A 13,786-nucleotide genomic window follows, 5' to 3' on the forward strand; every position below is an offset into this window, starting at 1 on the left:
TCCTGGTGTACTTACTGAATAAAACCTCTAAAAGGGTTAGGGTTAAAATTAAGAGAGTTACCAATGGCAGTCATCTATGCCAGCCAGATTTCTTAAAATAAGATTAGCCGGCAATTTCTATGATGTTAACACTTCCCTCAATTTTACAGTAAACTTTTCTTTAACAAAAAGCCTACCTTAGCTGAAAAGAACTCTCCATTGCTAAGGCCAGCAAAGCTATGGAGTTCTCTCTATATTAGTGGCATGGTGGTGTTAGCTTTGTAGACAACCGGTTGAACTGGTGCAAAGAAAGAGAGATGAAAAGTCAGTGGAGTTGGACAGGGAAATACAATTTTTGCTTCCTCACTATTCATGGATTTCTTTTGCTTGCATAGGTTTTTGTTATTTTTTGTTTATAGGTGAGTTTTCTTTTCTTTAATAAATTGTTCCCCTTTGCATTTCAAATTCCTTCCTTAAGCATCTAAAAATGTTGCAAAATAGTGTCATTACCTCTCACTTTAAATATCAAATTAGCTAGAGAAATTGAGTAACTTGTAAGTACTCCAAAAAACAAAATATTAAAAAATGAATTTGAACTTGGTGATTCCATCCAGTGAACTAATGGGATATAAGAAAGTCTCTTATGTGCCAGACATCATGCTTAGCATTTTGCACAGTCACACCATTTATGTTACAACCTTGCGAGGTGGTATTACATCCACCATCTGAGGGTTGAGAAAGCTGGCTCACAAAAGGTAGTAGCTTGTCGTGGGTCTCACAGTTAATAAAAGGCCTGGGTTTATAAACTAGGAGTTTCAACCTCCACATTGCACGGCACTATCTCAGAGACATCTAAGGCATGGGTATCTTGGTAAGAAGGTACCAAATTTGCTGCCTATCAATGATTGTTCGATCTGGAAATACACAGCAAATAATGGCAGTAGGGCATCCAGCCACGTTCTGCATGATTAGTTGAAAAAGAAACACCTCCACACACCCGATGGAAAAATGTGACATACCTAAGGACCTGGACTAATTTAGCTAGCAGGAAGAAGCATTTGAACAAAGGGGAGACCACAGCTTAGGAGGTTGCTTAAACCACTGGATGGTTTGGCTATAGAAGCTTGATCCGGCTGCAGCGCTCAAGGGCTGCACAGAGAGGTCTTTGCAGCCCCGCCTGCATAGACAGAGCTACAGCACGGCCACCCAGTGTTCACCTCCAGATGTGAAGGCAAGTCCCAGTATAAAGGATATATGTAGGCCCACATCACATCCTGACAGTATGTTTCTACAGGAAGGGCTGCATGGGGGTTTCCATTAATCCAGGTCGGAAATACACCGAATTCCCCAAGCGAGTATTTTGGGAGGAAATGACACCATAGAAGTCGCCTCTTCGAGGTACCTCTTTCCCTTCAGGTACATCATCCTTCATTACCGATCCCCAGGGTGGAACACCACGGAGGCTCGAGTCGCATCCCTCAGCCCCCAGCAGCGCGGCGAGCGCGGGGACCCCAGGTGGCCGGGGACGGTGGTGACGCAGGGACTGCGGGGAGAGGGGTTGCTCGGCGCGGGCCTATCAGGACGCGCGATGTTCTGGCGAGGGGAGGGCCGGGGTCCTCCAGGTTTCCTCGGGCCGGGCGCAGCGCCGCCTGCCGAGTCGCGAGCGAGCGCGCCGAGCCCGCTGGGGTCTCCGGCGCGCCCGCCCGCTCAGGTCCGGCCCCTTCTCCGGCCCAGACGCGGCTCCGACGGCGCTCGGCCTCCCCCTCTTCGGGCCCCTCGGCTGCGAGCGCGGCGCGAGTCTGCTGGTCGCGCGTGGTGCCCGCGGGCCGTGCGGGGGCGGCGGGGGCGCCTCAGCCCGGGCTGGCGGCGGTAATGCCGCTGCCGCCTCTGCGGCCGGGCAGGCAGCAGGCGGCGGCCGGAGCCGGGGCCGGGGCGCGCTCGCCGCTAGCTGGGACGCCGCCCTGGCCTGCGCTGGGCTCCCGCGGCGGCCGCGGGGCGCCGGGCTCCGGCGCGGCATGAGGAGGAGGCTGCGTGCCGGCGAGCGCCCAGCTCCACGGCCCCCAGGGTCCCCGCGGGCCCCCGCGCGTCGCGCGCGCCGGCTGCGGCCCCGGCGCCCACACTAGCCCCGCGCAGGCACGAGACGCCGCGGCCCGCAGGAGGAGGCGGTGCGGGCCTGCCGAGCGGACGCGGGCGGGCCGGACCCTGCGCGCCGGGGCTTCGCGTACTGGACGCCGCCGGCGCTGTCTGCGGGAGCCGCCGGGAGCCGCGGGCGCCGCAGTTCGCCGCCCCCCTCCGCAGGGGCGCCGCGGCGAGCAGCCCGCGCCTCTCCCCACCTGCAGCCAGCCCCTCCTCCCGCCGCCGCCTGGGGGACAGGACGCGCGTCCTCGCCCTCCTTCGGCCTCCGCGGGTCTTCGGGTCCCGGCCCCCCGCCCCCGGCCCCTCTCCTCCCCCCACCCCTTCCCCCGAGTCCTCCCGCGCCTCCCCTCCCCGGCCTCCCATTCATTCCGTCCGCTCCCTCCCATTTCCTCTTTCCCGCCCCGGCCCTCTCTCCAGAGCCTGCCGCGCGGACCCCGCTGCAGTCTCGGGGTTCCTAGCGCATCCATGGAAGTTTAGGGCCTGGACGGTGCCCCGAGTCCGGCCTGAGAGCGCAGCCCTGCTGCCGGCCGGGAAGAGGAAGATGTCTGTGCTCAGGCGGGTGATGCGGATCTCCAATCGCTCCCTCCTCGCCTTCATCTTCTTCTTCTCCCTGTCCTCGTCTTGTCTCTACTTCATCTATGTGGCTCCGGGCATCGGTAAGCACCGAGACACACCCTCACTTCCCCTGGTCGCACTGTGTGAAGGATGTCACTTCTGGGATTTGGAAGCCTTTAAACAGGGGCCCCGCGGAAAGCATTTTATGTGAAATGTTATTTCAGACGTGTCAAATTAACTGCTTCAGGGCATGGCTTTGGCATGTGAATTTTGTTGGTGCACGCTTGAATAACTTAGAAAAATTGCCTTAAATGCATTTGAATAGCAAAATTAGGTGTGATGGCCCGGGATGCCCCGGTCACTTTCTTGAGTATTCATCACACCTTTAGCCATTTAATATCAAGTCTTTAAGCTTAAGCTCAGGGTTTAATTGTAGATTTATTCAAACACTCTCAGATGTATGAACTGGTTGTAAAAAAAAAAATGGAGAAACCAACAGCAGGGAATGCGATTTGAGTTCAAGAATGTACGTATTTTGGTGTTCTAGGTCACTTTTTTAGAATGGGGTCAATTAACATTTGTGCCATACTTCAGGAATTTTTAGGCGATGAGTTGTCTTGTAAAAACAATGCTCCATTATTTTAATCTGCATGGGTCTGCTACCTGTTAGGATGACTTATGAGGTAAAATAGTGATTAAAATAACAATTATGCAAGGCAATTTGTAGTTTAAAAATTTTACCTTCTATTTTTTGACCTTTGGTCCAAAATACACTTTTGTATAATCTCCTTGAATTAGCTTCTTTATTAAATATCCTAATTCCTCATCCCCCTTTTGTGGAAAAGGAGCCAGTGTGGCATTATTGTAGTGAATGAAAAATAGGAACTTCACATGGATATTAAAAAACATCATATTTCCAAAACTTTTTGGAGTTTATCCTGGTTATTATATATTTAATGTTAAATTACCTAGTGACAGTATGCATCTCCTGTCATTTCTTGTTAGTCACTAGTAGTCTTTTGAGCCCGTGGTGTTTCTCCCCAGAATTAGCTAAAAATGTAATGCCTCCTACAGAGTGAAAGCACCTGCAGAATTCTGAGATGAAATTATTATCCAGGTATTGCCTTGGGTGTAATGGATTATTGTAATTTATTGCAGGGGGGAAGTAAAAGCAAACCTGATCTAGACTGCTTCATTTCTTAAAACAGAATTACCATGAGACTTTTCCCATATTAAATTTTTGGATTCAAGGAAGGTGTATAAGCTCAGATGATGCTTGAAAGGACATGAATTGTTGGAACCTTAATGTATCCCCAAATAGAAGTTTTAGGGTAAAGTTTGAAGAATGTTTTAACATTATTGCAGTTTAAAAACAAAACAGCAACACCAAAAACACCCCCAAACAAAACCACCTTTTAAAGCCTCTTAAAGTACTAAAGACAGTGGTAGGTTAGTGGATTTGTTATTATCCAAGATATTTAGCAAAAGCTTTTCTTAAAAATTTTTGCCATTTTGGAAGTCTTATAAATTAACTCTTCATTTTATAACAATTTTTACTTTCTCATGTAAAAAGTTTAAAAGTTGTACATCTTTGGGAGATGTTGGTAGGCATTTAACTTTGAAAAATTTTGGAGAAAAAGTTTTATTCACTTAAATAAAAATTTTCCTACTTAACATTTTGAGTAACATTAATAGTTATGTTACTCAAAAAGTTAATCAGATGAAATCAGAATTCCAACTTTTACTTGATAGTCATCTTTTTAAAAAAATTTTATCAAGAGCATTATTATAGTATCTATAGATTCTTAAAATTTAATTGATATGAAATACTGATATATTTTTCTTATTTTAATGCTTAACGTTTACCATGGAACAATCATTGATAAGTCATAAAAATTTTGGCAAATGTCAATCTTGTAGGCAATTAGACTGACATGGTTTAAACTACTCTGCTTTTGTGGGTCTTAGAATTTATAATTTTACAAAGTCATTAAAACCAGTAAGAAAAGTGAAACTAAAACTTATAAAATACCATGAATTTATTAAGCAGAATCGATTTCCAAAACTGTGTACTATATAGCAATTAAAAAAAAAAAGCTCCTTTATCTTTTGTATCTTTTAAGCATTGGGAAGCAGTTTTCTAGAATTCTGATTTTTGCTTGAAAGCCTGAATTTTATCATTGGCAACCAATACTGTCAGTTTTTCTTGAGGTGTCAGGCTCACTTTGTTCATTTTTGAGAAAATGTAGGTCAGGTATACAAGTTTAAATACCATAGTTTTTCAGTTGTTCTCACAAGTAAAAATGATTTTCCATGAAATTTGTGGCTACTTCATAGTGTAACAATCAGTTGCTCAAGTGCTTTTTCTGGAGCACTTTGTTATGCAGAAGAAATGCCTTTTTTTTTTTTTGTCCATTGAGGCATTTTATTTGTAAGTATGTATTATGTCCTTAGAAAAAGAATCCCAGGATTTTCCCTCCTGTATGTTTTCTTCTTGCTTCTTCGTGGCCCATGATGGCAGCTGAAGTTGTCAGTAACAATGAAACCAAACTGGCAGGGTGGGAGCAGATTATTCTGCCATTTTTCTAGATCTTTTGAGTTGCTCATCAAATCTGGGGCTGATCACTCCACACTTGTTTAACCTGCCTGGGAGGTTCACAACAATTTTCCCAGCTCTGTGATCATCAGTGATTTCAAGTTCTCCAGTGTAACCGTGCTTCATCATCACAGGTAGAAACTGGACGATGACTTTGGAGCACTGCCTTGTAAGAACCTGGCGTTTGCCTCTCCTTGTGACATTGTTGATGCTCTTAAGAGCATCTGCCAGGCCATTCATGCACACCATTATGGCAGCACAGAAAGATGGCAGAAAGAGGCAGCAGAGAAGAAATGCTTTATGTATACTTCCCATTTCATCATAGATTACTTATGTATGAGATATATCCAAAACGAATTGGGTTCTTATAACTAGTTTTCATCAGATGTACATAGAAACTTCTTGGAATAATTCATATTTTTAGCCTGAATTACATCTTGGGATAAAATGTTTTTATGGCTAAAATATATGTTGTGTAAGAGTACTTTTTATTTGTCCTAAATAAATCTTTCAAATCTCTTCTGTTAAGAAGCCCTGATTAATCCTATCACATCAACCTGTTTGGTAGACTTTAATGATATTTCCCCACCTTTTCTGTCCAGAGACATTTGTCATGGGCTTTCCTCCTGGCAGGTTCTATCATTTTAGTTATTTTTCTTTGCTGTGCTTCACCTGTTTCCCTCCCTCCCATTCTACTCAGTAAATATACACAATTGTAGACAGCATAACGTGTATAGTTTCCAATGTTTTTTGCTGTTGCCTCGCATTTTCTGGGCCAGTGGTCCCTGACCTTTTTGGCACTAGGGAATGGTTTCATGGAAGACAGTTTTTCCAGGGACAGGGTAGGGGGATGGTTTCGGACAAATTCTCATAAGGAGAGCACAACCTAGATCCCTTGAATGCACAGGTAACAGTAGGATTCGGGCTCCTATGAGAATTTAATGCCACCACTGATCTGACAGGAGGTAGAGCTTAGGCGGTGATGTGAGCAACGGGGAGCAGCTGTAAATACAGATGAAGCTTCGCTCACCCACCCACAGCCTACTTCCTGCTGTGTGGCCAGGTTCCTAACAGGCCGTGGATCAGACTGGTCATCGTCCTAGAGGTTGGCGACTTCAAATCTGTGCTATTTGGGTCTTTCTTAAGCTACAGTGTGTTCCATAGAACTCAAAGTTCATTATTTTAAGAATGAGTTGAAACATTGTCCTTGAAATTTGTCATTCATGCAGGAAACACAGAGCTAGCCTTTACATTATGAACTTTAGTACTGAGGGAAGCTCAGTGGCAGACACCTCCCCCCTCACCGCCCTGTAGGAAGTCCACAGACAGATTTCTTTAGCCCACTCAGCAGAGACAGCAGCCAGGAATTGTTTCTCATTCTGTGTCTACCTTTGTGCATGATTACAAAAAGATGAGTGCAGTTTCCCTCCAAGGTTTTGACCTGGCTGGATTTGAGAATGAACTTCCATTTAATAGGAGACTGTTTTCAGTACAACTTCCAACACTACATGATCATTTTCCTACTGTCATATCAAAGATGACAAGCTGATCGACTTACAGGTTCATTCAACAAATACGAATGGTGCACCCGAGAGAGGCTAGACACTGAGGTATGGAAGATAGAGAGCTAAGACTTGATTCCTACCCTCACAGTGTGATGGTATAAGCCCCATAAAAGAGGTGTAGCAGATCCTTGGAAGGCATGGGGAGGGGCTGTCGGGGAGAGTGAGGGCTGGTTAAGGCTTTCCAGAGGAGACAGTGGCTGGAATGGGCCATTGAAGATGGATAGGATTGATCAGGATTGAGCAAAGGAATCCTAGTCAGAGGGAACTGAATGAGCAAAGGTTCCAAAAATGGGAGCAGTTTCATCTGGCTGCTATTTGGGGCATAGGGTAGCAGATAGGCCAGATAGTAAAAGGGCTCCCGGACTCTGCTTGCCTAGCCCTGGTGTTCAGGCACTTGAAGTCTCTACAATTCCTGACAGAGACAAACTGGTCTTGGCCCACACAGCTTTATCAAAACTGTCTTTATTGTGAAAGAAATTGAAATGCCTATGATCAGCGAGGCAGTATGATTGGTGAGTGGGATTGCGTGACTTCCCTGGGAGTGGGGAAGTCACTGTCTAATTGACTCACCAGAAGCCCCGACTGACAGGTTGTTTTGTCCTTTGGGTAGAGGTGGAATCTAATCAGATCACTTTGATCCGATTCCCAGGGGTGCTTTGAGAAATTAACTGGTCAAATGCTTTGTTATTTGGGCCTCCAGGGGTTTGCTCCCTGTTGGGGAATGCTGGAGTTGGTGGTGGTGGGTGGTCCTGGTATGGGTTTATATATGTGCAAGCATGTGTGTTGTGGGAGAGGTGGCTTACTTAGGTCCTTTGCTCCAAGTTCCCCTGACATTGTGGCTGGGTTTCTCCCTTGGCTGGCACAGAGATAGCTAGTTGCCCTGCAGCTTTCTTATCACAGCCCTTTGGCCTCCTGGTCGTGTGGCTGGGTGAGCCTGGCTGTGTTCCTTTTAGCTGTTAAAATCTGCTTTGTGTTTCAAAGGTCTTTTTTTTTTTTTTTTTTTTTTTTGAGACAGAGTCTCACTTTGTTGCCCAGGCTAGAGTGAGTGCCATGGCATCAGCCTGGCTCACAGCAACCTCAGTCTCCTGGGCTCAGCGATCCTACTGTCTCAGCCTCCTGAGTAGCTGGGACTACAGGCATGCGCCACCATGCCCGGCTAATTTTTTTGTGTATATATATTTTTAGTTGGTCAATTAATTTCTTTTCTATTTTTGGTAGAGACGGGGTCTCGCTCAGGCTGGTTTCAAACTCCTGACCTTGAGCAATCCGCCCGCCTTGGCCTCCCAAAGTGCTAGGATTACAGGCGTGAGCCACCGCGCCTGGCCCTCAAAGGACTTTTTGTTTTTTTTCCTTACCATATCTCATCTACACAGCCCCTTTCAGGAGTTGTTCTGATTTGGGTCATGATATCGAGCATCTCTTTCCTCTGGGTGTCCCTTACTGGCCACATGTCCCATGCTATTTTTGTTCTGTGTGTTGTAGTTGGATGTTTTAAAAAGGGGAATGATGAGGTCTTTTGTTTTAGAGTGATCCTTCTAGCATCAAGGATGGTATGGTCAGTGGCAGAAAGACCAGGTAAGAATTTATTGCAGTAGCTGGGACGATGGATTAGAACTGCATCAAGGTTGATGGTTTGCATCAGGGCAGAGTTGAGCAGATATGAACAGTGGTTTTGAAGCAAAGGGAGAAAGTTTAAGATGATGCTTGGATTCTAGCGTGGATAACCAGGTAACTGTTAATAGGGAATATAGAAAGACATGTGTTTTGAGGGGGCTATTTTGGTTTTAGAAAAGTTGAGTTGGGATGCCTGTGGGATATCCAGGAAGAATTTGTCAGTAGGTAGACAGATGGAAATGAGGGCTTGGAGCCCAGAGGAGAGGCCTGGGTGTGTTCAGCATTGGGTGAATGATATTTATCTATTTCTCCCCCGGCATACCTGCAAGAACTGCTGAAAGGAGCCATGTAGATCAGAGCACTTGGTGAGGAGAAAACCAAAAAGACCTTTGAAACACAAAGCAGACTACATCAGCTCAAAAAGAACACAACCAGGCTCACCCAGCCAGGGCCAGGAGACCAAAGCACCACAAATAAATTCACTCCTGCAAGTGGAAATGACTTAGTTACTTTAAATTTTTTTTTTTTTTTTTGAGACAGAGTCTTGCTTTGTTGCCCAGGCTAGAATTAGTGCCATGGCGTCAGCCTAGCTCACAGCAACCTCAAACTCCTGGGCTCAAGCAGTCCTCCTGCCTCAGCCTCCCGAGTAGCTGGGACTACAGGCATGTGCCACCATGCCTGGCTAATTTTTTCTATATGTATTAGTTGGCCAATTAATTTCTTTCTATTTATAGTAGAGACGGGGGTCTCAGTCTAGCTCAGGCTGGTTTCGAACTCCTGACCTCGAGCGATCCACCTGCCTCGACTTAGTTACTTTTAAACATGGAATCATAGGTGTTAAATCAGAATATGGAGGAGGCCCAGGTATCCCATGAGGTTCTGCTACCCTTTTCCCTCCCTAGTCTTTGTTAGACGGGAGTCAGTCAGTCCAGTCAGTCCACACTCAGTGGGGTGGGTTGGCCCTATTAAAGACTGCCTGACACAGTCAGATTGCCATTCTTGAGTAGCATATGTAACTCAGCTATAAAGTTTCACTGAAAGTTAATTTAAATCCCATGGCCTTGTGGGAAATTAGGTTATTTTGAAGGGAAATTGGATTCATTGAAATCTGGCAATGCCAAATGCCATTGTCCACCTCAGTCTTTTATGAATAAATTTGAGGTCTATTAAACAATGTGGTAGAATGAGGTACTGACGTGTTTATTCTGCCGTAATGTTTATCATTGCTGCCTTTTTAATGCTTGGTAAAGATAAACATAGCCATATCTTTGGTTACTTTTAAAAGAGAAACTTCTAGGTTTGTAGTTTCTGTATATAACAGGTATTCCAAACACTATTTGGAATTTGGTTGGGAACAGAATGCATTTCCCTCATGAGGCAGTTTCCTAACCCATCCTAGGAAAAGCCTGCTTATCTCAGGATGAACTCCAAGGCTTCTCAGAGCACTTGGGCTTCTAGGCCTCATGCTCTGGTGATTCCAGCTATGGCTGCTTCTGTCCCTACCAGAGCCCCTGTGTTTCTTTCTTTGTCTAAGGGACTAAGGGCACGGGGAACCTTGGACACAGAGGCATCGGTGTTTCTGGAGCCAAAGCTGTGCACAAAGAAGCCCCCTGAGGGAAATCACAAAGGTAGCCCACTGCTTTGCCACAGTTGGAGCTCCACAGGGTCCTCCCTACCACACACCTGAGCCCCCTGCCAGCCGGGTAGCCTTGTTTGTGAAGAAAGAAAAGAAAGGACAAGCTCTGGAAGATTGTCACTTGCCCAAAGTCTCACACATTGTTGTTGAAAGAGCTGAAGTATACAGTTTAGGACACCTGATTCTTCTATGCCTGAGTTGAAGGAACTGATCATTTTTGCCCTGGAAATTTGAAGATTTGGGGGAAATAGTGAGCTCTTTTTTCTGAAGTTTGAAGGACTACCGTATAGAAGAGAGATGAAACGTTTTTTGGATTGCCTCAGCAGTCAGGGTCATTGCAATGAGGCAGATTTTAGATCTTATTGCAAAGAAAACACACACATAAACACACACGCACACACGTGTGCACACATACACACCCCGACCTTCTAATTGACCTTTAATCAATGAAATAAGTGGCCTGATAAGTGTTTTTTTCCACACACATTTTCAAATGAGGGTAGATGACCACCTGTTAAGGCAGGAGAGGGTGCTTTGCTTGGGAAACTGGACAGATCTCTAATATTCTCTGAAACTCCTGTTGCGCTGTGCTGTGTTTACAGCGTGGGCTTACAAACTCTGCAGCACCCGGGCTCGCCCCGCCTCACCCTGCACAGGGTCAGACCTTCTCCTCTTCCTGCCCCCCCTCCACCCACATGGCCTTTTGTGACTACTTTTTCCTTTCAAGCCTACCTTTGATGTTTGTCTTAAGTAGAAATGTGGAGGTGGGAGGCGAGGCTGAGGTGAGAAGAGTGGGAGGAGTGATTTTTCCAGAGCTCCGGTTTCCTTGGTTGTATTTGGGAGCTCCTCAGGCTTTGTGTGCTTGCGGTATTCTCTCGCAGGTCCATTTGCTCGGCAGCCCTGGACCACTCAGGCTTTTGTCACCACTGCCTGAGCCTACAGCTTGCCAACTTAAGCAGAGCACAAGCGCACACCTCTTTCAGTTCCTCTTTTCTGTTTTTCCCCCTTGTCACTCTGAATCTGTTTTTTTTTTTTTAAATTTTCTTTTTAATTTCTGGAGGGCACAGTGATTTCATATTTAAAAGACCTTTTCTTTCTGTTTCTGCCTTTTGTCAGGATAATAACAGAGAATAATATACAAGTAATAGTGTGATTCGAGTTGAAAATCAGTTCAACTGAAGGCTGACTGTAGGGTTTCTGACGATACATATCACACCTTTAAAATACCTTTGGAAAATTAAGCATTTACTCCAATTTTAACTAGATATTTTTATCTCATGTCTTGGGCCCACTGGAGAATTTCAGGGAGCACTCTGATTTTATTTTTCTTTACCATGTACATCCTATGTTGGGCCAGTTTGATTTGTTATGTTTCATGGTCAGACTGCCTGTGGACATACTTGATTTTGGTCCTAGCAGAATTTGGGTTAAGCTGCAGCAAGCCCTCCTCAGTTGAAATAGGAGGGTTGCTTAAAGGATATTTATGTCACTAGTTCTATTGTTGGCTGTCAGGCACAGCAAAATGTTTAGGAAAATATACTTAGTAATTTTAAATCTTAAATTTTGTAATAAATATGGCTTTTTGTTTGCATCCTTGTTTTCATAGTTAATTATTTTTATTATTTTTTTGAGACAGAGTCTCACTCTGTTTGCCCTGGCTAGAGTGCAGTGGTATCAGCCTAGCTCACAGCAACCTCAAATTCCTGGGCTCAAGAATCCTTCTGCCTCAGCCTCTAGAGTAGCTGGGACTACAGGCATGTGCCACCATGCCTGGCTAATTTTTTATATATATATTTTTAGTTGTCCAGCTAATTTCTGTTTTTTTAATAGAGACGGGGTCTCACTCTTGCTCAGGCTGGTCTTGCACTCCTGAGCTAAATGATCCTCCTGCCTTGGCCTCCCAGAGTGCTAGGATTATAGTCATGAGCCACCACACCTGGCCTATAGTTAATTTTAACACTTGAGTTTCTGAAAGTCTTTGGCTCCACTAAATCATTGTACTGTATGTTCATTAAGGATGAAATGCAGATTCTCCTATGTCTGAATGAATTGTGGATGCATTAGAAAGCTATGTAAAAGACAGTATTTAATATAAGTTAAACTAATGGGGAAGGAAGATTCTGCTATTTTGCTTGTTACAAATGTTATTAATTATGTTTAGAGAATTACTATAAGCAATGGTTTCCAAATATGAATGTGCTTAAGCCTTATTAAGGTGGTCTGATTTAATAAGCTTATTTCACAGGTCTTATCACCTGAGGTTTTGATTCTGATTAATTTTTGACGCGTACCCAGGTCATTTTGCAGCCTGGGAATTATGTTTCTGAAAAACACCCCAAATGGTGGGGTAAAACATGAAGTTCTAGATATGTCTGCTGTTCTCAATTGATCATATTAAATTATTTGAATTTTTGTAGCACAAATCTTAGTTTTTGAAAACCAGATGAATTTGTTTATAACATCATGTTTTACTCGAGATAGATAGAGGTAGTTATGGTATGAATTTTTTCCTTCAAAAGAGAAAAGGACAGATACATTGTTTCTGACAACCAGGATCATTTGTTCCTTTATGAGTCTGTAGTGACGAGGCGATTGGGTCATAGGTTGACCCAAAATTTGTTATTTAGCAATTTTAATTATTAGAAAGATTGATTATAATTCACTTAACAAGATCAATAAGTTATTAAAGTATATAACATTATAGATTACCTAATGGAACTAGTTTCAAAACATTTCCTGGAATTTGGCTAGGAAAGTGTTTTTATAATATCTTTACAGTAGTATATTTAAATGGGTATATGAAGTTTGTTACTATAACATGACATCTTCATTGAAATATTACGGCCTGTTTTGTTTTTATATATTTGAGGCTTGACCGTGTTAGTAAGCTTTTCTGAAATCATGTTACATATATTGGTTTCCTGATAATTGGGTTAATCACTCAGAAATTATGATTTCTAATTATAGTATAATTTTCAATTTGACTCATAGGGAGAGAAATTGGACTTTATTTTCATTTGAATCAAGAAACCAAAGGCAGAGAATTAAAAGATGTCTTGTTTACTGATTTGAAAATATGCTCTGGCTTTGGAAGTTTTTGCAACTTATTTCCCATCCAGTGTACCCTTCTCTGTTTCATGTTTTAGAGTCATTTTCTTTTGATGAATAAGTAAGTTGGAATTCTAAAAGGTATTTTAATTGTGAAAACACAAGGAAATCAGAGATGATTAAGCTTATAGTATAAAGAGTTCACACTTTAATATTTCTCTGTTTAAGAGAATTGTTAAGTAGATAGATTTATTTCATGTTCACCTTATGTACTCTGAAATTACTAATTTTCAAACATTTCATGTTTCCTGGGAATGTTTATTTGGAGTTTGTTCTTTTTGTCCATAATGTCATTAAATGAGTTTCCTGATTTGATTTTTAAACTCTGTTTAATTGCCTGTTCTTCCTTCCCCGATTCCCTCATCTCCTTTCCCCAGTGTTGTTCATAACTCTCTTAGGGCTTCTGTCATGCTTTAAAGAAGCCATGTAGTTATTTCAAGTGAAAAATAGTGAATTAATGAATGATAGAGCTGATGGCTATCTTTTGTTAGTGTTTTCATATCACTAGGTTCTGAGCTTACTTTTTTTTTTACACACGACCCTCATGTCTAATGAGCTTACTTTTTGAATTATGTTTAAACCAGGCTGAACTACTGA

At 43.5% G+C, this 13,786-nt stretch overlaps 1 protein-coding gene and 1 pseudogene across 2 annotated transcripts in view; one reads left to right on the forward strand and one right to left on the reverse strand.

The window, feature by feature from the left end:
* Positions 1–1,305: 1,305 nt before the first annotated feature.
* Positions 1,306–13,786, forward strand: part of B4GALT6 (beta-1,4-galactosyltransferase 6) — a 62,714-nt gene continuing 50,233 nt past the window's right edge. Inside the window, exon 1 of one of the 2 annotated variants that reach the window (XM_020282357.2) lies at positions 1,306–1,395. Coding sequence is in view for 1 of the 2 variants with exons in the window: in XM_020282356.2 (XP_020137945.1) it covers positions 2,657–2,771 (115 nt within the window). In the remaining variant the exon portion in view is untranslated. Of the gene's footprint in view, positions 1,396–2,461; positions 2,772–13,786 lie in introns of those variants that run through there. The other variant, XM_020282356.2, reaches the window with a different exon arrangement.
* LOC109729749 (small ribosomal subunit protein uS8-like) lies at positions 5,121–5,518 on the reverse strand (annotated as a pseudogene).

Source organism: Microcebus murinus, chromosome 17 (genome assembly GCF_040939455.1).
Source record: "Microcebus murinus isolate Inina chromosome 17, M.murinus_Inina_mat1.0, whole genome shotgun sequence".
Taxonomy (NCBI): domain Eukaryota; kingdom Metazoa; phylum Chordata; class Mammalia; order Primates; family Cheirogaleidae; genus Microcebus; species Microcebus murinus.